At 43.6% G+C, this 21,627-nt stretch overlaps 1 protein-coding gene across 1 annotated transcript in view; it reads right to left on the reverse strand.

Annotated features, from left to right (window-relative positions):
• Nucleotides 1–9,715: 9,715 nt before the first annotated feature.
• Nucleotides 9,716–21,627, reverse strand: part of LOC137561137 (tetraspanin-15-like) — a 248,321-nt gene continuing 236,409 nt past the window's right edge. The window contains exons 7-8 of the mRNA XM_068272398.1: nucleotides 10,800–10,916; nucleotides 9,716–10,168 (exon numbers count right to left, since the gene is read on the reverse strand). Coding sequence (XP_068128499.1) covers nucleotides 9,959–10,168; nucleotides 10,800–10,916 — 327 coding nt within the window. The 3' untranslated portion in view covers nucleotides 9,716–9,958. The remainder of the gene's footprint in view (nucleotides 10,169–10,799; nucleotides 10,917–21,627) is intronic.

A 21,627-nucleotide genomic window follows, 5' to 3' on the forward strand; every position in this document is an offset into this window, starting at 1 on the left:
AGATAAGCCTAGTGGGAATGGACACCGTCTGTTCCCATAAGCTTCCATTGCGTTTGATTTGCAGCTTGATCGCGATATGATAACAGGAAAATGCAGCAGGTCAAGATCTTACATTTACAAAATCCGTGTATGGTGTGTTCGCGTTTTGATTGACAGTGTGAATGCATCCTTTTCATAGGATTCAATCACTGTCCGATTTTGTATTTTCCTGTGTTATGGAAAACGTAGCATTTTTTCCTGCAGTGTGACAGGGCCTAACAGTCCATGAGCTGTCAAAACTCCTCCCACTATCCCATCATCAATCACATGAGATAGAGAGGCGCTGTAATGAGTCATCACCCAGTTTGCCCACCTCCTCTGTGCTACTAAAAGAGATTCATTTTCTGTAGCACTGCAGCTCTGAAGAGTCTAATCATCAATTTCTGTCTTGTTCCTCCCAGCTCAATGTGTAATGTAACATTCATCCTTCTCAATCCCTACTCAGATGGTTTATAAAAATGTTAAATAGAAAAGCTGTGATAAATGGTTTATTGTGGCAGACCTGGAAGGTTGATGAGAGGTAGAATTGGCATATATAAAGTTGCAGCACTGGCAACAAACAGTTAATCTCTTTCAGCAGTGGGAGGAGGAGGTCTGTCGGGTGATCTGCTTTGTGCTGGGAAACCCTCCTGGCAAAAAGGGATTACTGGAGGCAGCTTGCCAGAAGCCACACAGGTAATTTCAATATACATGTTGCAAAAAAAGTAGACACGCAATATACAAATTGACTATCAATACATTTAAAAATGGAAGGCTGAAATAGGACTGTAACCACTTTTGGACAGCAGTGATTGAAATCTATGCCCTGTTTGCGGCTGCTTATTCCCGCCAGGGCGTAGATTTCAACCACCGCTGCCCATGTCGCTTCACCCGCTGACAGCAGAACTTCCATATATTGGGCTGATCCTGTGATTGCTGTGAGCCAATCACATTTCTTGAAAAGGCATGGGTGGCTGTGGTCTTAAAGGGGCCATAGCCGTCAGGTCCCAAAGTGATTAAGGGATATACTTAGCCAGCAGCACTTTAAGCGTAAGTGTTAAAAGGCCCAGCTCCTCCTCCATGAGATAAACAAATAAGGAGAGATAATTCATGATATAAATAGATAAGGAGAGCTAAACCATGTGTTATGTCAAATAAGGAGAGCTCAACCATGAGTTATGTCAAATAAGTAGAGATAAACCATGAGTTATGTCAAATAAGTAGAGATAAACCATGAGTTATGTCAAATAAGTAGAGCTGAACCATGAGTTATGTAAAATAAGTAGAGCTGAACCATGAGTTATGTCAAATAAGTAGAGCTGAACCATGAGTTATGTCAAATAAGTAGAGATGAACCATGAGTTATGTCAAATAAGTAGAGCTGAACCATGAGTTATGTCAAATAAGTAGAGATAAACCATGAGTTATGTCAAATAAGTAGAGCTGAACCATGAGTTATGTCAAATAAGTAGAGCTGAACCATGAGTTATGTCAAATAAGTAGAGATAAACCATGAGTTATGTCAAATAAGTAGAGCTGAACCATGAATTATGTCAAATAAGTAGAGCTGAACCATGAGTTATGTCAAATAAGTAGAGCTGAACAATGAGTTATGTCAAATAAGTAGAGATAAACCATGAGTTATGTCAAATAAGTAGAGCTGAACCATGAGTTATGTCAAATAAGTAGAGATAAACCATGAGTTATGTCAAATAAGTAGAGCTGAACCATGAATTATGTCAAATAAGTAGAGCTGAACCATGAGTTATGTCAAATAAGTAGAGCTGAACCATGAGTTAAGTTAGATAAGGAGAGCTAAACCATGAGTTAAGTCATTTAAGGAAAGATAAATTGTGAGTTAATAAATACGCTGAGATAATTTAACAGAAACGTTTTGTGAATCAGGCCCTAAATATTTTAGCATGATCGGGTCTGGTGAATATACCAAGTCACAATGGGGCTGATTCACAAAGCTTTTTTGTTGATTTGTCACACCTTACTTATTAACTCACAATGTATCTCTCCCTCAAATTACTTAACTCATGGTTTATCTCTCATTATCTAACTTAACTCATGATTTATCTCTCCCTGGGCCTGATCCAATTCATCTTTTCTCCTACGTTTTCTCCTAGGTGATATTTTCACATCTTATCAATAAAATACATTTTAAACCACCAGCAAGCAGGAAAATACTCAGACTAATTCTGACAGGACTTGTCACCTCCTTTTGGTACTTTTTCAATTGCAAAGCGCTTAAAAGTTATTTTAAATAGAAGAGGAAAAAATAACTCCTTGGAGAATACGTAGCAGAAAAAAGTTAATTGTATCAGGCCCATTACGTGTGTATCTCATGAATTACCTGTCCTTATTTGTTTATCTTGTGCAGTAGCTCTCCTTACCAGTAAGGTGAAAAATAAGTAAGCTTTGTGAGTCAATCCTGATGTCTCAGGCTTGGTAAATACATCCACAGAATGCTTTCAGAATCTAGAATTATTCTACAAATAATTATAGGTCATTATTGAAATGTTGATTTCTGAAACTGTAATTTATAGCTACCAATTCCTACAGAATTCCCTGCCCACAGTAGTAGCACAATGGCAGAATTGGATGTTGAGCTCCTTGCACAGGTACAGTCACACATGCTTCAGAGGTTACCATGTCAGTAACAGCTATAAAATAAATGGTAAGAATTTGATGTAAGTGAAATAAGACAGTTGCTAAGGGCAACCTTTTACTCTTCTTCAGCTTTTATTTATGAAACACTTAAAGAGAAGGTCCAAGATGATTAAAAAGCAAAAATCTACTTACCAGGGGCTTCCTCCAGCCCCTGTTAGCAGTCCTGTGCCCTCGCTGCAGCTCCGGTTGCTCGGGGTCTGCTCCGGTGCAGATGCTGACCTCGCCAGGTCGGCATCTACTTGCGCTTCAGCATGCAGCTTACGGAGTCGTGCTGACATCATCCGGGCAGTCCTGCGCAGGACTACTGTGCCTGTGCAGAACTACTGTGCCTGCGCAGCACAGTCCGGATGACATCAGTGCGACTCAGTGAGCCGGGAGCTGAAGCGCAGTAGGCATTATGTACCAGAGGGCCACCGGCGGGGAGCAGAGCTGCGGTGAGGTCACATGACGGCTGCCAGGGGCTGGAGGAAGCCCCAGGTAAGTAAATGTTTGCTTTTTGAATCACCTCGGACCTTCCCTGTTAAGGTGATAGAAACCTGGAAGTTGCCATTGCTGCATTTTTAGAAGCCTTTGATGGTGTGATTCTATGCACACAATGGGCTTGATTCACAAAGCGGTGCTAACCTACTTAGCACGTCTAAAGTCTTTAGACGCGCTAACCAGGGTGCTAAGTAGGTTAGCACCGGATTTCTCAATCAGATCGCGCGCTAACTTTGCACGCGCAAAGTTTTACGCGCGCAAAGTTTTACGTGCGCTACGTCCCATAGGCTTTAATGGGCACTTCGCGCGGAGCGCCCTGCGCTCTGTGCAGTACACGCATAAAGTTTTGTGCGCGTAAAGTTTTATGCGCGAAAAGCTTGTTTAGACGTGCTAAGGGGGTTTTCACAGGCGTGCTAACAGTTAGCACCGCTTTGTGAATCAAGCCCAATAACTGCTTACTAAGCAAGGATCAGTGGGAAATGCTCTGGATTTAGCAGGTTATATTGGTTGTTGGAAATTCAGTCTGCTAACTGATAATAAAATTATTTCACCTCTTATCAGTTCACAGCACTCAATGCTGCACTTTGCAGGCTCCACCCCATGGCATACCCAGCCTTGACCGATTAACATAATATCTTTTGTAATAAATTATGGAGTTTAAGTCACATAATGTTTATAGTGCATGATATAAACAAGACTGAAATATTGGGTCATAAGTGGGAGTTTCCGACTGATTTTTACACGATGTTAGTAACTGCAGGGTATGGAATCTGCTGGCCTAGGATAATACAAGTGGGGAATAGTCTTTGGTGGGTGCATATTTAAGCAATTGGGAAGAGAACATAGCTTATAAGATCACAAGTAAAATATTTTTTCCTTTACCATTTTACCTACTTAAAAAAACACTGAAGCGAACTCATTTTGCCCAATTTACCTTATAATTTGTTTCCGTGCGCTCATGACAAGTAAACCGCTGCATCCCCGCCGCAAAACGAAGGCTGCAGAGCACCCAAATCCCCGGGGGACAATCCAGCTGGCATTTCCTGGAAGGGGCAGAGCTATCAGCTTCAGCTTTGCCCCTCCTGATGTCAATTGCGGCGGATCACCGCCTCTCCCCCTTCCTTTACAGAGAGGGGCGGGGAGAGGCGGTGATCCGTGCGGCGATTGACGGCAAGAGAGGCAGAGCTACAGCTCATAGCTCTGCCTCTCAGAGCAGCAAAACCCATGACCAAGTTGGTCGTGGATGTTTGCAGAGGGATTTGGGGGCTCTGCAGCCTTCGTTTTGCGGCGGGGACGCGGTGGTTTACGTGTCATGAGAGCACTGAAGCAAATTACAAGGTAAAATGGGCAAAATTAGTTTGCTTCAGCGTCTCTTTAAAGACCGCCTCACGCCAATTGGCGTGAACATGGCGGCAGCCCCAGGACCGCCTAACGCCAATTAGCATATAGTCCTGAGTGTTTTGCTGGGGATCGCGCCCGCCAATGTGCGCGCATCCCTGCTTGAATTATGGAGCTCTGCTCCGTCATCAGGTTCCCAGCAGCGATTGCCGCTAGGAGACTGTTAGACGTCGAAACCTCCGTTTATTTACATTGTACAGCGCTGCAATCTACGGCAGTGCTCTACTGGGGACAGCCGTGTTACTCAGCTGTCCCCTACAGATGATCAGGAGCAGTTGTCTCTCATAGGCTGATGCCTATGACAGCTAATCGCAGTGATTAACTGTCGGGGGGGGGGAGGGAGGAAAATAAATTAATTAATAAGCATATATATGATATATATATATATATATATATAAAAAAACTGAAATGATAAAAACAAAAAACACTGCATGCAGCAGTGATCAGAGCCAACCAACAGAGAGCTCTGTTGGTGGGCAAAAAAAAGGGGGCTGGGGAGAGGATCACTTGTGTGCTGAGTTGTACGGCCCTGCAGAGAGCCCTTAAAGCTGCGGTGGCTTAATTGTAAAAAATAGCCTGGTCACTGGTAGCGGGGTGGGGGGGGGGGGGGGGTGTAAGCCTACGGTCCTGGAGTGGTTAACATCTCTCCAGAATCTGATCTCGATTCCCCTTTGCAATCAGCAGGTGTATGTGCTCGGTAATATTTGTGAGTCACGGTCCCTGATAAGCCATGTAGTCACCGGAGTGCAAAGTCCCAAACTGCTTGGTTCTGAATAACTGGTTTACTAAGCAGTAAAGCACAATGACCACTACAGTACTAGACTTCTAGGAGATTCTAGAAAAGTACACAGTGGCAGCTCTCATATTTATCTATTACTGGAGGCAGTTATACAGTAACAACAGGAAGAAAAAGCACTCGCTAAGAAAAGCACATAACAGTGGGCTGGTCAGTGGAGCAACTACTGTGACAGCTATATAAGGCAGCAAGTTTCAGGGGGCCACGGGAAGCGTGTGCAAAGATGCTCTAATTATTGCTGTTCCATAAGAATTGTGATTTCTAACTGGCTCATATGTTCAGTAGTGACAACAATTGCAATATTTAAATACGATAAGATGTCCACACTCCACTAATACGAGTGTATGTGTCAGTATATACATGGGACCAAAGTAGATATTACTTAGATATTACAAAGTAGATATTTTACAGAGAGTTTTGACTGGTTACTCATATTACTGAGACACTACAATTTATTAATGAAATATATAGGCACATTAAAAAAAAGGCAATGGACAAAGTTCAGTGCCTGTTTCATTGAGATGACTAAAGTAAACAGAAACGTGATTGGATGCTTTGTACGGCCTCATTCAATAGGCCCAACAGATCCAACAAAGATGGTGCTGCTGCCCTGTGGCCTGATCACTAACAACACAGCGAATGGGTATAAAAGACCAACATAGTCTGACAAATCAGCTTATGTCACTGTTGTGATTTGTCCATTGGCCTCGAACAATTAGAAGACCTGCCCAAGTACAGGAGACAATTGGGTATATTAACTAAACTGCAGTAAGAAAAGTAATGTGCGTACCATACAACAAGGAGACTGTAATACAATAGACTGTATGCAATACATTACGCTCTACTCAATCTTTTACTTCTTACAACCAAAAAGCTGGCACTCACATACTTTTAGGCACAGCCATAAGTAACTCTAAACACAGAAAATGTAAAACTATTTGAATTCCCTTTTTTGTTCTTAACAGAGACATTTCTAGAGCAGCCTGTCATTTCTAAATTTTGCCAGCTGTAAACTGCTACAGACCTGTCTCCAACCTCCCCTTTCTGGGGAAGTTATTGAAAAGCTGTCTATCTCCAACTTGAAGCCAGGCTCTCAAGAAACAGCATCCTGAACCCTCTTCAATCTGGCTTCAGGAAATATCACAGCTGTGAAACAGCCCACACCCAGATATGTACCGATCTGCTCATGGCAAGAGACAGAGGCCAATGTTCCATCCTGATTTTTCTCGACCTCTCAGCGGCTTTTGAAACAGCTGATCATTAAATCTTACTCAACAGACTACAAGAGTACTGTGGCAAAGATGGCTTAGTTCTCCAGTGATTCAACTCCTTCCTGACTGGGAGGACACAAAGGGTAGCCTTGGGGCTCTTCCTCTCCAACTCTGTACCACAAAAATATGGTGTACCCCAGGGAGCAATATTACCCACTTTGCTGTTCCCCATATACAAGCTGCCACTTGGCAAAATCATACAAAAACATGGCCTGACATATCATTGCTATGCTGATGACACCCAGCTATATTTGTCATTCAAACCTGACGTCACAGGTCCTGTCCCACAAATAAACGCGTGCTTAGCTGAGCTTCAGCAGTGGATGAATAATAACTGGCTAAAACTAAATGCTGACAAAAACAGAGGTTCTTGTTATCGGAGCTCAGTGCTCCACAGCAATGCAGCATCAATCTCAACCAGCACCACTAAGGATAGGAAGCTCAGACCTGAATAACTCAGACTGTGTGCACAGCCTGAGTGTACTGATTGAGGGGGAATTAAGCTTCAGGAATCAAATCTCAGCTGTTGTGAAACATACAATTTTTCACCTAAGGAACACTCGAAGGATTAAACACGTCATACCTCCAGCAGCTCTTCCAACCCTAGTTCATGCCTTCATCACATCAAGGCTGGACTACTGGAATGTTCTCTATACAGGCCTTCCAAACACAGACCTGTAACGTTTGCAATTAGTAAAGAATGCCGCTGCAAGACTGTTGACAAGCCAACCCCGCCACTGCCACATAAAACCAACGCCTACGCTAACTCCACTGGCTACCAATGAAATGGGAGAATTATTTTTAAGATTGGCTTATTGACATTCAAATTCTTGCACAAACTTGGCCCTGCATACCTTAAAGTGGACCCAAATTAAAAATACAAGATTTCAGAAATAAAATCTATTTTCTAAATTTTAATAATAAATAGCAGCCTTTTTTCAGTTGCATGATGACAAATATAAAATATTTTACATTTATTGTAGGAACCCCTCCCTTCCTTTCAAATTGCCGGACAAAATCCAGCAAACTGGTGGATAAGTTGGTGTCCGGCAATGGAGGAATTGCTAATGGCTGCCCCCAGTATAACCCTAGTTATTAAAAGAGAAGGCTGAAAAGCATGCACTGAAATGCTCATAGGTTTGAAGGAGTGTTTATTTATCTTTGTATGTGTTAGAGTGGTGCAACTAAATATTTGTAATTAAAAAAAATGTTTGGTTTGAGTCCGCTTTAAGGGCCTGTTGCAGCTGCATCACCCCCCCCCCCCCCAATCTTAGACTAAAAGGCTCTAACTCCAATCTTAGATTAAAAGGCTCTAATAACTTGGTTACCCCCAGAGTCCACCTCAAAACTTTTGTAGACGGAGACTTCTGTCATGCTGCCCCTACACTTTTGAACTCCCTACCACACCCAATCAGAACATCTCCATCCCTGGAAGTCCAAGCTGTAACACAGTCCAGCCTGCAACCCTGTATTGATCTGAGACATATCCATGCGCTTTGAGTCCTATGGGAGAAAAGCGCTTTACAAATGTTATTGTATTATTCTTGTATCATGCGGAAGACTTTACACATGTTGCTCTGCTTACCGTAGTTTAGTGAATATACTCCAATGTCTGATGACAAATCATCTTATCTTGATTTACTGAACAAATTCGTTACTTAGGCTGTTCAGCCAGTAAGGTTTAATTAAGTGAGGGTATCAGGGAACTTTAGGGATAAGTGAGGGCTGGAGAAATTATTTTACATCTTACAAACAAAAAACTGGCACTCACATACTTTTAGGCACAGCCGTAAGCAACCTCAACACAGAAAATGTAAAACTATTTTATTTCCCTTTTTTGTTCTCAACAGAGACATTTCTAGAGCAGCCTATGATTTCTAACACTACAGTTTTGCCAGCTGTAAACACGCAGTGATCCCAGTCACACATACATTTTAAACCGCTGCATGCTAATCTGGGCGCAGACGCAATAAAAAAAAAAAAGTTTAGGTAGCATTTTATAGCGGTACTAGAATATCAGTAAATTGACAACTACCGGTAACTGATATAGTGAAATATTGGTAATATTTGCAGATATTTCACTAATGACCTAACCTCTCTCTACTCTCACACAGAACCCTCCCCTGGTGGGCAACTAATAATCCTCCCCCCAGGAAACCAGTAGCCCTCACCCAGGCAACTAATAACCCCTCCCCCAGCAACTAATAGCGCTTCCCCCTCTCAACAACTAATAACCCTCCCCTGGCAACCGATAATCCCCCCATGTGACCAAAAAAGGGTGTGTGCTAAATTGCGGGTGCCAGAGCCGCCGACTATGGGAACTGCAGCTACCAACAGCCGGCTCGAAGTGTCCACTATTAGTAGCCACAGTTCCCATAGCGGGGAGCCCTGGCGCCCACTATTTAGCGCTCGCCCATTGGTTGTGCTACAATTAGCTGCTCCGCCTGTCACATCTAACTATAGGGCACTGCCACATCAAGTTGGCACCACAGTGAAAAACGGATGGAACCGCTGGCTTTCTGTAGCTGTTTTCTATTAACAACTTTATTGCTTTTTATTAATAGACCTGATTATCTTATTTCAAATATCAATCCATGCTGGAGAAAACGTACCTTTTTTTCCCTAGCTAAACATAAAACAGAAATTGAAATGCTTAAGGAGAACCCGAGGCGGGGTTCTTACATCGCAATCCTTATACAGAGGCTGGGTCTGCCTATAGAGCCCAGCCTCTGTTGCTAGTTAGTTTCCTCCAAAGACCCCCCTGCGCGCTGTCAGACCCCAATACCTCACTAACGTCAGTCTCGGCTGCTCCGCCGCCTCCTGAATCGCTCCGGTCCCCACCCGCGTCCCTTCCCTCCAATCAGCGGCGAGGGAAGGGACGTGGGCGGGGACAGGAGCGATTCAGGAGGCGGGGGAGAGCGGAGACTGACATTAGTGAGATAAACAGACCCCATAAAACGGCTGTGTTTTATGGGGTCTGACAGCATGCAGGGGGGGGGGGGCTTTGGAGGAAACTAACTAGCAACAGAGGCTGGGCTCTATAGACAGACCCAGCCCCTGTATGGGGATTGCGACGTAAGAACCCCGCCTCGGGTTCTCTTTAAATAAGGAAATGTAAACATTGTACCCAGTGGTTGGTTGTGTGGGGGACACTGTTTTGCCGTTTTTTTCCCCAGTTCCTAATGTTATCTTAGCTCTTAATATGTGCATAAGCCATATGCTTCGGTAGCCCAAGTGATGTGATATATCGCTGTGGTTGGACTTGGCTATTACAGCCTCACAGTGGGCACGGGATATAGATGAGCTTATGAATTATGCGCTAAGTTAATCGTTCATCATCGCTGTCCGCATTGATTGGTATGTAGCCCTCTTCCCTTGGTAAGCAGAGACAGCAGCCTGCACCACTCAGGTCCAGCTCCTTGAAGTTAAAGTCCTTTATTTTCAAGGATCTGAAGTCCACCTCATCGAACATATTACAAATTTTCTTGAGTCTCATCCAGAAGAGATAAGACAAGCCAATACCTAATGCCTGTGGCAAAAGAGAGAGAAAAGGTAGAGAATAAAGTTAATAACTAGAATAATCTCCTAGCCTACCAGCTACCAATTATGTCTATTCCATGTAGTTTCCAAATACCTTTGCTTGGCAAGCTCTAGACAAGTAGACATGATTTTATACATGGTATTGGTCACAGTGAACTGTTACACTCACTCACGCTCAGAGCAAACCAATCAAGCTCAAATTTAAAGCCACAGATTGGTAAAGTTAATAACTGCTGATTATCTTGCTACACCGACCCTTGCCAGTAGGAGTAAGATATTAGACAGCAAGTGAATAGTCAGTTTTTAAAGGTAATGTGTGGAAGTAGGTAACTTGGGCAAGGCATAAACTGGACAACGCAACTTTCAGCAGGGCACAGAGATGTGTGGCTTGTGTTGCAGTCTATTATGGCTGAATACAAGATATAATATGAGCTCACTGGACAATGCCAATTTCAGTACAGTACAGAGATGCGTGGCTTGTGTTATGTGCATTGCTGCTGGATAAAAGATGAGCTCACTGGACAACACCACTTTCAGTAAGGGACAGAGATGTGTGGCTTGTGTTACAGTGTATCACAGCTGAATAAAAGATATTACAGTAAATATGCACATGAGTTTACCTGAGGTGCCAGCAGGCCAATAGCCAAGCCAAATGTCACTGCAAAGTTATCATTTAACCAAAGTCCCACAGCGTGAATACAGCCTCGCACATGGATGATATGTGCAGCTTCAAGTCTCTACAGGGGGAGGAAAAGTTACCAGTTCAGTTAGGTATTCTATGTGATGTATACATTCTACTGCACATACCACATATACTGTTTTTTATCATATACTTTCATACTTACCAGACTTCGTAGAAAATATAGTCTTATTTCTCAACATCAGCATGGGTTTACTAAAGACAGGTCCTATTTGACTAACATGCTCAGCTTTTATGAGGTAGTGAACGCTAATGTGGATATTGGGAATGCTGCAGATGTGATATACTTGTACTTTGCAAAGGCCTTCGACACTGTTCCCCACAAAAGTCTGGTGCAAAAGTTGAGGATGCAAGGACTGGGGAAGAGTCTGTGTGCATGGATAGGGAACAATATGGACAGAAAACAAAGTGTTGTGGTCAATGGATCTTATTCAAAATGGGTGACTGTTAGCCAGAGCCGGGACAAGGTCCTCCAGCACCCAAGGCTGAGACACCAAAGTGCGCCCCTCCATCCCTCCCACCCCAGCCGTCACACACTGATTGCTATTAGACTAAGAGGCGCCACAGGGCCCACAACCTCCCCAACACCTTAATATCTAGTTATCTGGCTTGCAGTCACTGCCATGTATCCCCTTTTCTTATTTCTTTCTGCTTCATACACAATTAGGAACGACAGCTGAATGAATTCTGCGCCCCCTCCTACACTGCGCCCTGAGGCTGGAGCCTCTTCAGCCTATGCCTCGGCCCGGCCCTGCTGTTAGCAGTGGGGTCCCACAGGGGTCTGTACTGGGTCCAGTGCTCTTCAATTTATTTATTAATGACCTAGTAGATGCAGTAGAAAGCAATGTTGCTATTTTTGCAGATGATACAAAATTGTGCAGAATCATCAACTCTCAGGAAGATAGTGACATAATGCAACAGGATCTGAATAGGATGGCTATATGGGCACATAATGGCAGATGAAATTCAATGTTGAAAAATGTAAAGTCATGCATTTTGGTCGTACCAATGGTCTAACACCATACAAAATAAATGGGATACAGTTGGGGACATCAAACTTGGAGAAGGACTTAGGAGTACTAATCGACAACAAGTTAAATAATCGTATACAATGCCAAGCCGCTGCAGCTAAAGCTAATGACATTTTGGGATGCATTAAAAGGGAAATAAATCTCTAGTAAGGCCACATGTGGAAAATGGAATTCAGTTCCGGGCAACCACATTACAGGAAGGATATTGCAGTTTTAGAGCAGGAGCAGAGACAAGCAACAAAATTGACACTAGGAATGGAAGGTCTAGGTTAGATAAACTGAGTTTATTTAGTTTAGAGAAAAGACACCTAAGAGGGGTTCTAATTAACATGTATAAATGCGTCCAGTGAAAAAGGGCGCCTGTTAAATAATGGTGCCCCCTTCTGCCCGATATTTGTTTTAAAACGATATTTATCGTTTTAACGGCGCAGACCTTGTGAACGTAATTTATCGTTTTAAAACCAGCATTTTTTTGTTCTGCCTGAACGTTATTTATCGTTTTAAGCCCTGCTTTGCTGCCACTTGGAAAATGTCTGCCTGCCAACTTTAACGTTTAATAGCAAAGCCCCCTTAAAAGATAGAAACACCAAGTTTGCAGGGAATGTTAAGAAGAACAGTGGGAACAAGAGGATTTTTTTTTTCAAAAAGACCTTACACTTTTTGAGAAAATCTATTTTAAAAGTTCAAAGAAAAAAAACAATACATTTAAATGCTGCTGGTCAGAGTGTGGGAAATATTTCCCAGCAGTTAATAGCAAAGGCCCCTTACATCCTAGCAACACCAAATTTGCAGGATATGTTAAAAAGATAGAGGGAAACAATATTTAAAAAAAATAAATTAAACATTTTTATTTTTGGGGAATGTTCTGAGTGTGGGAAATCTGCAAAAAACTGACTAGGGCTTCGCACCCTGAGCTATACCAGCCCACATGGTAAATGGTATGGGTGGGCTCTGGGGGAGAGAGGCGGCCAAGCCTTCCCCTCTCCCCCGAGCCCTTGTCCAATCCATGGACCAGGGGCTCTTCCCCTCCTCCGGTGCCCCAGGAGGAGGTGGGGGCGACGACTCCCTTGGGGGTGTTCATGGTGGCATCTGGGAGTCCCCTTTAAGAAGGGGACACCAGATGCCCACCCCCCTCCCAGGAGAAATGAGTATAGGGATACAAAGTACCCCTTACCCATTTCCACAAAGGGTTAAATGAAATAAAAACACAACCATGAGCAAAGTATTTTAATATTCTTAATGAACCAGAAATACTTACCTGTACCTTTAAAAAAATGTTCCCACGCCATTATCCTCGGTAATGATCCAGCGAATACAGTATCCTCCAATCTTGCGATCTTCTGTTACAGTGTATTGAGAATCTCCGCCGCCCCCCACATAGCAGAGAATGCGTCCTGTGGGACGCATAGCTGCCGGCTCCCGCTGTCCTCCCCGCCTCCTCACCTGTCACCTCACCTAGCCTGGCACCTAGCAGCACCCATGGGTGCTGCTAGGTGAGGGGTGACAGGCGCAGCCAGGTGGGGAGGAGAGCCGGGAGCCAGCAGCTACACGTCCACACAGGATGCATTCTAAGCTATACTAACCGGCTCATGAATGAGACAGTTCTTTTTGTATTGAATCGAATGAGCCGGCTCTTTTTGTATTATTCGATTATTCGATTCAATACAAAGAGAACCAGCTCATTCATTAGCCGGTTAGTATAGTTTAGAATGCATCCTGTGTGGGCGCGTAGCTGCTGGCTCCCGCCTCTCCTCCCCACCTGGCTGCACAGGTCACCCCTCACCTAGCAGCACCCATGGGTGCTGCTAGGTGCCAGGCTAGGCGAGGTGACAGGTGAGGAGGCGGGGAGGAAAGCGCGAGCCTGCAGCTATGCGTCCCACTGGACGCATTCTCTGCTGTGTGGGGAGCTGCGAAGATCTTCAATCAACTTAATTGAAGGTCGCAAGATAGAGGATACTGTATTCGTTGGATCGTTTACCGAGGATATGGGCGTGGGAATTTTTTTTTAAAGGTACAGGTAAGTATTTATGGTTAATTTAGATTAATAAAATACTTTTTTCGTGGTTGCGGTTTTATTTCATTTTTAACCCTTTGTGGAAATGGGTAAGGGGTACTTTGTATCCCTATACTCATTTCTCCTGGGAGGGGGGTGGGCATCTGCCTCCATGAACCCCCCCCCAAGGAGTCGTCGCCTCCACCTCCTTCTGGGGCACCGGAGGTGGGGGAAGAGCCCCTTGTCCATGGAGCCCCCCCATACCATGGACCATGCGGGCTGGTATAGCTCAGGGTGCAAAGCCCCAGTCGGCCGGTGCTCAGTATTCTGGCTATCCCAGCCTGCATGGGGGACAAAGGGTTACAGAGGCTCGGGAAGGAGGACCCCATGCCATTTTTTTCAGATTTCCCACAGGTCCAATCAGGACAGTTGGGGGCATATTTTGTCAGGGAGATGCTTAAAGATCCTGTCCAACTGAGATTGGACAAGGGGAGGTATATCGATTTTTCTGGAGAAGGATCTTTTGCATGGCAGCTTCGAGATGTTTGGGTGAACAAAGGGAAACGGTGCAACATTCCTTTAGGCACCACCACTTCCTTAGTTCCCACCTCAACCCGTGTCTCACACCAGGACCTGAGAGGTCAACCTTTTTTGGTGCTAGACGGGGAGGTGAAGCAAGTAGAGTTGTCCTCATGCGGGCAATTCTTGCAGAAGTACCTGCGTTGGCCGGGGCAAGTCAAATTTAGTGAAGAAGCCTGCGGGCTCAATAACGCAGAATGCGAGGCTACTATTCAAAAGATCCACCCTGAAGCCCAACCGATAGTTCCGGTGGCTGAAGGAAAGGTTTGTTTTTTTAACATAGTGTCTAAGGATACATTCAAGGTATATTCTCATAATTGTTCCGATAAGGGGGAGTTTCCAAGGGGAACATATTGGGTGAGCGGAGATCCCATATGGATCCAGTCATCCAGGTTGGATGACATTATTTCTCAAAGTGTTAAGAGAACTCTAAAGTGCAAAGTTTCACGGGTAGTTCCCATCCTGAAAGAGAACATGACATGGGACGAAGGGGAACAGGTTTTGATCCAAGACGACCACATTTTGTTACAAAGGTTAAACAAACAGTACACTAAGTTAGAGGTAAGATTTCACCATGATCCAGGTGATCTTAACGAGGTAGAACACACAAATAAGCAGGTGAGTTCCAGTCTGACCTGGTGGAAAAGGTTTCCGGTGATGTTCCAGGGACACTCGGACTGGGCCTCTGCAGTTCCAAAGTTCTTTCTACACCCACTGGTCGTCTGGATGGGGATGACAACTTTAGGCATCATTATCCAGGTGAGGTTGCGTGTTAAAATTAAGTAAAACAAATTAACCTGTTCCAGAGATTGGCGCCTCATAAACAATCTCATGAACCGATATTTTTAAATTAAGGGATATACAGGGTTACGGGTATAGGTTTAGTAGTACCTGTGATGGAGCTGATTGTATAAAGGCGCTCTTTCAGAAGGCACCTGGCACTGCTCCATTGAGTAGCAAACACACAAGTTTCACTTTTCTGTGGTCATGCAAGTTTGTGAGTGATACGCAAGTGACGCAAATGCTGAGCATGTGGTATAGAGGGACTTAGAAGTAGGGCCTCCCCAGAGAGCCTGGTTACAGGAAGACCAAGAGGTCGTGCTCTCTCTCTTCAAGGGGTAACCACCGAGAGCAGAGAAGGTGTGTGAGCACGAACCTCGAAAAGTGAAACATAAAGAAACCAGGTACGGGTGGGTTCAGAAGTTGGGATCTGCAGATCAAGCCTTTTTAGGGGGGATTGTTATAATTTAAGTAGGCCTCAGTTATTTGGACTGAGTTAGTCAAAAAGGCTTGATGAGCAGACCTGCCCTTTAAGGGGATTTTCTATTAGAGAGAAAATCTGCAGTTCTGTCAGCAGAACTAGAACATACCAAGAAGCTGTTCTCTGAACAAGGCCGCAGGTCTCCCTGACCTGGGCATGGAACAATAAACATCAGCCATGTTTTGTAAACATCCACATTCCTGCATATAGGTCAAATGCCTCATTGATTATTAATCAAGTAGGTGTGTATGATGACACCACGAGTGGGTCCACCAATAGTCTGATCTAGGGGGTGGCGAAGAGGATGTCATATTTAACTCTTTCCTAGTCGGTATTAAACCCGGAGTGAGCGATGGAGAGGGCACTCTGCTCCTTACTTTCGCACTAGCTCGCAAGGCTGACTGGGATCTCTAAGCATGTTCCTTTCTGTAATCTGATATAATGTATGCTGTACATAGGTAGTTTAGTGGAACGTAGGTTAGCAAGAAGTGCCTGATTGACTTCAGCAGGAAGTCTAATCAAGAGCTTGTAACGCAACATGAAGATTGGCATGGCTAGGATATGATGACTGTATCTATCTGTCTTTCTGTTACTTGAATAAATAACATTGAAGAAGCCTGAGAAAGTCTATCTCCTGTTTGCTGTGTGGAGAGTCAAGTGATTTCACAGTGTGTGAGACGCAACTGTAAGAAGTTAATGGTGTCGAAGCAAGGTGATAAGAACAGTTTATAACACAGAACATTCCCCAAAAATAAAAATGTTTAATTTTTTTGTTAAATATTGTTTCCCCACTATCTTTTTAACATATCCTGTAAATTTGGTGTTGCTAGGGTGTAAGGGGCCTTTGCTATTAACTGCTGGGAAATATTTCCCACACTCTTTGACCGACGGCATTTAAAGTATCGTTTTTATTTTTTTGAACTTTTAAAATCGATTTTCTCAAAAAGTGTAAGGTCTTTTAGAAATTTTTTTTCTCTTGTTCTCACTGTTCTTCTTAACATTCCCTGCAAATTTGGTGTTTCTGGCATTTAAGGGGACTTTGCTATTAACCGCTAAAGTCGGCGGGCGTTTAATTTTCCCACGCTCAGAAGGAGAATTAAAATCTATTTTCTCAAAAACTATAATGTCTTTTTGAAAAAAAGTTTCCCCTTGTTCCCAATTTTCTTCTTAACATAACCTGGAAATTTGGTGTTTCTATCTTTTAAGGGGGCTGTGCTATTAAACGTTAAAGTCGGAGGCCAGACATTTTCCAAACGGCAGCAAAGCAGGGCTTAAAATGATAAATAACGTTCAGGCAGGACAAAAAAGCAGGTTTTAAAACGATAAATAACGTTTTGATGGTCAGTGCCATTTTTTAACTTTATAAAATGATAAATATCGTGCAATAATGATTCTCTATGGGGCGCCATTTTCATAGCGGTGGCGCCATTTTTCACTGGCCCAGTATAAATACTGTACATCAGAGGGCAATATAAAAGCTTGGCGGATGAGCTTTTTGTCCCTAGGCCTTCACAAAGGACTAGAGGACATGATCTGCACATGGAGGAAAAATGTTTCAGCCATTTATTTAGGAAAGGGTTCTTTACAGTAAGTGTGATTAAGATGTGGACTGCATTGCCACAGGAAGTAGTTATGGCAAATTCTATACCTGCATTTAAAGGGGGCTTAGATGCTTTCCTTGCAATGAAAGACATCCATGGCTACAATTACTAGGTAATGCCCAGTGATTTTGATCCAGGGATTTTATCTGATTGCCATCTGGAGTCGGGAAGGATTTTTTTTCCCTTTTGGGGCTAATTGGACCGTGCCTTGTAAGGGGTTTTCGCCTTCCTCTGGATCAAAATGGATATGTGAGGGAGCAGGCTGGTGTTGTACTTTATTTTCTGGTTGAGCTCGATGGACGTATGTATTTTTTCAACCCAAATAACTATGTAACTATGTAACTTCACTTAGCATACACTCACAGTTTCAAGGATACCGAGGTGACATGTGACATCATGAGTTAGACGTGCATGTACAGTGCTAAGCACTCACGTAACTAGGCTGTGTTCCTTTTTTCTGCCTGAAAGAGTCAACATTTAGGTATGCAGTTGACAATTTCTCTCAAGTTGGGACTTAGTAGGACTATAGCTAACCCTATCTGGTAAGGAATTGCAGCCATTAAACTCTCTCCTTGCTGAGAACAGATTCTGAGAGCAGGGGATAGATAAAAAATGTTCAATAGTTCATATATTTTGTAGTCTCACTGTGCCAGACTATGAGACAATACAACAGTAAAAATTATTTTCTTAGCTGATAAACAGGAAATGAAACTGTGGGAATCTAAAAAAGTTCTTTTTAGGTGTAGACACAATTGTTTATCTCATCAGTTTATTTTTTAACTCGGGTGTCCTTTAATGTCTACGTATAAATCAGTCAAACAACTCCCATCAAACAACCCCCGCTGATTGGAGGGAAGGGACGTGGGCGGGGACCGGAGCTATGGAGGAGGCGGGGGAGCGCAGAGACTGACAGCTGCAGATGTAAACAGCCGGCTGCAACACGCTGTGTGTCAACAGCTCGGCTGATGATTTATGGGGGCATAGCAGAGCGCAGGGGGGGGCTTAGGGGGGGATCGAGATAGCAACAGAGCCTGGGCAGTATAAGCAGACCCAGCCTCTGTATGCTGATAGCACTGTCAGAACCCACCTCAGGTTCTCTTTAAACTAGCTCATTTTGAGAAGAATGCAGTATATGAGGGAATCTTATTGAAACAGGGAAAATTACATATTCTATGTACTTTAAGTATTTACATGTGTTTTTAGACTTCTAAACGTGTAACACCAATAATAAGGCCGCTATTAACGGGGTGCTGAAATGAAAATAAATGTATCATATAATGAATTGTATGTATAGTACAGCTAAGAAATAGAACATCAGTAGCAAAGAAAAGAGTCTCATGTTGTTTTCCAGTACAGTAAACGTTAAGAAACTTCACTTGTTATCTATGCAACAGAGCTTCTCCGAGCTCTTCGGCAAATTTAGTCGACTACAGTGATGTTTCCTCAAGCACATGTACATCAAAGAAATGGTGAAAGACAACTTCAGATAAGATTTTACTGCAGGGAAGATCAAAGGGTCATTAGCTCTGCTCTGTTTCATGGTTTAAAATGCAGAGTATAATTTGTAAACTGCAAATATTAGAGAATGATGCAATGTTATAAGAAACTGGAAATAAAAATATGAGACTCTTTTCTTTGCTAGTAATGTTCTATTAATTATCCGTACTATACATACAATTCCTTATACCATAAGTTTCTTTTCGCTTCAGTGTCACTTTAACAGCAGTTCTCCTGCAAGAATCCACAAGCCTCCCAACACTTTAAACAGTGTAAAGTCTGGATGTATTAAGCCTCCGTCTGATAAATGCAACTCATTTGGTGAATCGATTATTCTCGCGTTTCCCTTCTCCTTGCCTCCGGGATTATACCTCCGCTCCAGAGTCATAATGCAAAATCCTGTTTATTCAATCAATAGAATAAACTTGTAGCTTCCATGCCAGGAAAATAAATACAGTCAACAGCAGAGCATTCCATAAGAATCATTGATTTATATTCCCATGAGGGCACATGATGTAGCTGTACAATAGCATACTTCACGTTTAATAATATCAGCCAACCTCCCATCAATGACTGCAAGTGATCAGATATGACTTTCCGGTAACGTCGACTGAAGGTCCTCTCTGGTGAAAACTGAACCACTGTCTAGGGGAGAAGACCGGAGACAGTATACTCACCTACTGTCTGGCAGTTCCGCCAGTGCTTAGTCACATAGCTGAATGCAGCACTCTTCTGTGTAGTCATGATAGACATACTTTCTCTAGGTATCACTCCATTTACTGAGTGAAATAATGACAGGGAATTACTGCATGATCTCTTCACAAGAGAATGTGTGAATCAGTAAGGAACAATTCCGATTTTTTGTATCGGAATTTGAGTATTGTGTTGTGCTGCCATTGCGAAAATTGGCATCAGAAACAAGAATTTTAGGCAAACAAAGCATTGTCGCAATGGCTAGGAAAGTGAAAACTGGCTTCTAAAACAAGAATTTTTGGCCCATAGTGACATCAACAAAATGGCCGCCACAAATTCCCTGGTCCCCTGAGGCCACACTAAAGTGGCAGAACAAGCCGTTTTTCACGTGAATGGGAGGGGGTCCAGGTGACCAGGTGCGGAGCCCACATGGTCCGGCCTCCCCATTCTGGCTATCCTAGCCTGCATGGGTGTTAAGGGGTTAAAGAAGCTTGAAGGGGGACCACACACAATCAGTTTTCATAAAATTCCGTTTTCTATGTGTATAGAGAACTCAGAACTTGCAATGCAGTGCAGTGTACTGCAGCATGGTGCCATTTTACCCAGTTTCAAAAACATTTTTGCTATGAACATTTAAAATCAATTTTCTCAAAAGCTACACATTCTTTTCCTAAAATAATTCTTTTACCACGGTCCTTCTGATCCCCCTAAAATATGTGGCACATTTGGTGACAATAGCATGTACAAGGTGTGAGAAAACGTGGAAAAGCCGCCGCGTGTACTGATAGCAAGGTGGCTGGCTCCGCGTCCGGCACGGCGGTTTGTACGCAGCAGCATTGCGTCTGATAATATGATAGATCGCGGAAAAACTGCCGCATGTACTGGCAGCAAGGCGGCTGTTTCCGTGTCCAACGCGGCGGTTTGCACGCAGCAGCGTGCGTCTGGGTCTGTTAGTGCACCTGGATGGAGAACTACGCGCGCGAGCCAGAAGTCAGGACCTTTATGCCAGCAGGAGATGGATCAGCTGATTCCTGCTGGATTCCTGATTGGCTGAGTGGCTCGGGCGGGGCGGCAGAGTCCTGCAACTATATATATAGCTTGCTTGCCAGTTGCTGGTTGTCTGCCATTGCGAACACTTACGTGGAAGCATTCAGACCATAGTCAGATCCTACAGTGTGTTTGAACCAGGAGGACCTGGGAATTCACACTAAGCCAGATTACTTTTGTTCATCATTGTATTGTTATTCAGACTAGTTCCAGGGTGTAGAGACCAAGGACCTCACACCCAGACTAGGGAATTTGTATTATCATTTGTGTTATACTCCAGACTAGTTCCAGGGTGCTGAGACCACGGACTTCGCACCCAAGACTAGGGAACTGTATTATCATTTGTGTTATACTCCAGACTAGTTCCAGGGTGCTGAGACCACGGACCTCGCACCTAAGACTAGGGAACTGTATTATCATTTGTGTTATACTCCAGACTAGTTCCAGGGTGCTGAGACCACGGACCTCGCACCCAAGACTAGGGAACTGTATTATCATTTGTGTTAGTCTCCAGACCTGCCTGTGACGCCCATCTTCCAGGGGTCACTTGCCATCGGGTCTTCTTGCTATTCAGCCTGGGACTCCACCTCTTGGATGTCTCAGGCTGCTGCAAGATCTCTGCACTTCCAAAGGGAGGTATTTCTCATACTGCCAAGGACCACCTGCTCCTTGGGTGGTCCCTACTCAAAGTACTACTGTTACACCAAACACCTATACCTATAGGTGTCCAGAGGTTAGCAATATATCTGTATTATCGGTGATTCTGCAGATCACCAATAATCAGATTCTCTCTGCGTGCCGACACCAATCGTTACACAAAGGCTTTGCTACTAACCGCTGAATTTCAGGCCACTGATGCAGAATGAGAGACACACAGATTGGGTGCTCTGCATAAAATCTGACTACACTGGTCGCATGTTTGATGCAGGTGGGTGATTTAGGCACTACCTGAGCCAAAAAGATCAGCAGCATAGCCGGCAATCATCACTCAAAAGAAAAATAAAATGACAGGGCAAGCCCCATTAACTCCTCACTACAAGGTCTTT

This window comes from Hyperolius riggenbachi, chromosome 3, assembly GCF_040937935.1.
Source record: "Hyperolius riggenbachi isolate aHypRig1 chromosome 3, aHypRig1.pri, whole genome shotgun sequence".
NCBI lineage: Eukaryota > Metazoa > Chordata > Amphibia > Anura > Hyperoliidae > Hyperolius > Hyperolius riggenbachi.